General features: G+C 51.9%; 1 protein-coding gene across 5 annotated transcripts in view; it reads right to left on the bottom strand.

The window, feature by feature from the left end:
* The window catches only part of OSBPL9 (oxysterol binding protein like 9), a 95760-nt gene that overhangs the window by 38266 nt on the left and 54359 nt on the right, over positions 1-3135 (bottom strand). The window contains exon 1 of one of the 5 annotated variants that reach the window (XM_019531413.1): positions 3105-3120. The exons of the other annotated variants lie outside the window; for them this stretch is intronic. Coding sequence (XP_019386958.1) covers positions 3105-3113 — 9 coding nt within the window. The 5' untranslated portion in view covers positions 3114-3120. Of the gene's footprint in view, positions 1-3104; positions 3121-3135 lie in introns of those variants that run through there. 5 annotated transcript variants of the gene reach the window in all.

The raw sequence follows: 3135 nt of genomic DNA, 5'->3' as shown, positions 1-3135 counted from the left end.
CGGCAGAGAGGGGGAAAAGCATATGGACCAAGTGCTAAATTTACAGCTGCTAGAAATATGATTTTCTGTAAGAACCTTGCATGATCAGATTATTTCCCCATTTATAGACTGCTTCAGATTATGAAGACTTCTTAGTAAAAAGGGATGGAACTTGGATGTTTTTAGATGAGATGTGTCAAAGATGCAGCGCATAGGCCAGATCCAGCCTGCAACACCTCCAATACTGCCCGTGCAACTCAGAGTTGACCCATATGCAAGTCCTAGACCACCCAAAGCAATCACTGCATACAGCACATATCCCTGGATCAGCACCTGCTGCTGTGTCCATGCTGGATCCAGAATACTGGGAAGGGGGGTGGAAAAAAATCAGGCCCATGGACCAACCCCAAAAGGGCCAGATGAGTTTGATGCCCATTTTAGATCGATATTAGGTGGTTAAGGGTTTAGAACTCTACCTTTTCTATATGAAACAAAGGAGTTTACGAGTAAGCTAAGGAAGAGATCCAAGTCTACTGCATACCATACATATACATGTCCCTCTAAAGCAGGGGTTAGTAATCCAGGACCAGTAGCCAGATCCCACCTGCAGGCATGGGCCTCTGGCAGCATTGAGTTGTTCTCTCTGTGCTGCCACAGGGACAAGCGCCAGCAGCCACGGGGTCTTAACACCTACCCACCTCTAACCTGAGGTGGGCCATTCCAGCCCACAGCTGGAAAAAAGGAAAAAAATTGCCCATCCCTGCTCTAGAAGGATCTAAACCCAATACTGGAGTTCGTAACTCCATCCACAAAACAAAATCATTGATCAAGTACAGACAAAGCGATTCTCAGCCAGGGTGCCAGGGAACCCAGGGTGTCTCGAGATCCTTTCAAGACTGCTACAGGATGTCATGCATTATTAAGCACACAAACGTGATTCATAAAATCAGTCCTGAGTTTTCAAACAGGAATCCTTAACATCAAAAACATTCTGACCTGGTGTGACTTCTGAGTTCTTTGCAACAGGAAAACTACTCTATTATTCTTCTGTAATCATAAAAAAAAAAAAAAAGAGCAAAAACAAAGGGCTGAATTTTCCAAGAGGCACCTCAAGTCTAGAAAAGATGAAAACCAATGCTCTAAGGCTTTGGGAAAGAAGTCCCTCACTCAAAAATAAGAGTTGTACATGGTTTGCCACTGTGCCCTTTGGGTAACATTTGTAGAACTCTTTCAACAGCTTAACAGTATTATAAATGTTCTCAAAAAGACCTTTCCGAGGCTTTGACAGGATCTACCCACAGGAGCAAGACTGCTGTGACAGGCTGGGGTTTCTCTGGCCTTTCGGAAATCAAGCTGCTCTTGAACAAAGGAATGTCTTTGGATGGTCAGAGCTAAAGCCAGCGGCAGCCCACTTCTGTGAATTGCATTACACTTACTGCCAGGCTTCTGAAGCAGGCAAGGAAAAGAAGAGGGCATGGTTCTAATGTTTCTTGGCTACGTCCATGAAATCTTTTTAAAAAAAAATCACCAAAAGTTTTGTTTATGAGAAGGTGCCCTGGGAATACAGCTCTCTCTACTTGTCCTAGCACCTCTACTTTAAGAGCTGAGGCCATTTACCCAGAGCAGAACTGCTGATAGGTTTTTCAAAAGGAACACAGCTCCTGGAAAACTGCTGGGCTGATGACTTGGGCCCACTCAAATCTGATGACCAGAACAGATCTCTTATTCTCTTCCCCTGCCTTACCACATTGCTCAGTGTCATCATGCTGCAGCATTGCCTCACCTGGAATAGTTTGGGAGACCAATCGTCTCTTTTCCTTTGAGCCTTCATGCCCTGCTACCTACTACAATTCTTGCTGGTTAGCCCCACAGCACAGAAGATACAACCATCCTGTGACTCACTCCCTTATTCAGCAACGGTGCCCCTTTTGCCTCTCGTCCATTACTTTCCTGCCAAGCTGGGGGTAGGGATTCACACAGTTGACAGAAGGGCCCTTTGGCTTTGGCTACCAGAACAAGTACCAGGAAGAAAAGGGACTAAAAATGAAACTAGCAGTTTAACATAGTTGTAAACAGCACAAGAAAGTGGCAGAGAAATCAAGAGAACAGCGAGCTGCAGCTGGTGCTGTGGAGAAGGGACGTTCTGGGCACTTCCCGGCTCTTTAGTCCTTAACAGAGAAGTGGGCTGCTACCAGGCTGCGTTCCAAGTGAAAACAATCATATGTGGGTCAGGAACGCTCGACTAAACCAGGGGTGGGTGCTCAACGTTTTTATCTGGCAGGCTGGATGGGCACTGCCCAATCCCTCCTACCAGTGGCCCCAATCCAGCAGCAGGCCCGCCTGGGCACATGGAGGGGGGGCAGGAGGCAGCCTGGCCCTGATCCAGCTGCATGGGGCAAAGAGACTTGCCCCAGCTCCAGCCTGGCCCCATGGAGAGGCAGGAGCATGACTCAGCGCGGACGGGGATGGGAAAGGGACCATGGTCTGGCCATACTGGGGGGGAGGGGGATGGCGTCATGGTTCCTACCTGGAGGGGCTTGGGATTTTGGCCAGGGTGGGGTGGGCAGGGCAGCACGGTCACTGCCTACATTTCCTGACCTGCAGGGAGCCCCGCGGGCCAGACTCCCCGTCTTCACCGGCCAGACGCCAAGCAGCCCCAGACTAGACCAGGAAGCCAGGGCACAACTAAACCCAAAAAGGAAAGTACTGACAGGTGAACGCTAGTGTGGGGTAACAGCCGCAAAGCCCCCGGCGCATCGGCAGCACATTTCCAAATTAAAAGAAATAGGTGCGAGAGGAGCCGAGGGCGGGCGAGCAGAAACCGGAGCAGGCTCCAGTTGCCATTTCCAGCCGGCGGAGCGAGGTCTAGCGTTGGGAGAGCCTTTCGCGCTGCGAGGAACTGGCCCGGAGGGAGGACGGGACACCGCCACATCCACACCCGCCCGGCGGCAGCAACAGGGGAAGGGGAAGCGAGAAGGGGACGAGGCGGAGGCCTCCGGGAGGAGGGTCCGGAGCTGCCGGCCGTCCCGCGCCGCTGTCACCCGCCGGGGACGGAGCCCGGGGAGGCGCCGGGCCCCCCACGGGCACGGCCGGAGGGAGGAGGGGGATCCCGCGCCCGCACTCACACTGGCCATGGCCCCGCGCGCTCCCCGCAGG

This window comes from Crocodylus porosus, unplaced genomic scaffold (assembly GCF_001723895.1).
Source record: "Crocodylus porosus isolate Cpor-Errol unplaced genomic scaffold, CroPor_comp1, whole genome shotgun sequence".
Taxonomy (NCBI): Eukaryota; Metazoa; Chordata; order Crocodylia; family Crocodylidae; genus Crocodylus; species Crocodylus porosus.
The sequence above is the reverse complement of the archived record's forward strand: the minus strand, read 5'-3'. Positions and strand labels throughout refer to the sequence as shown.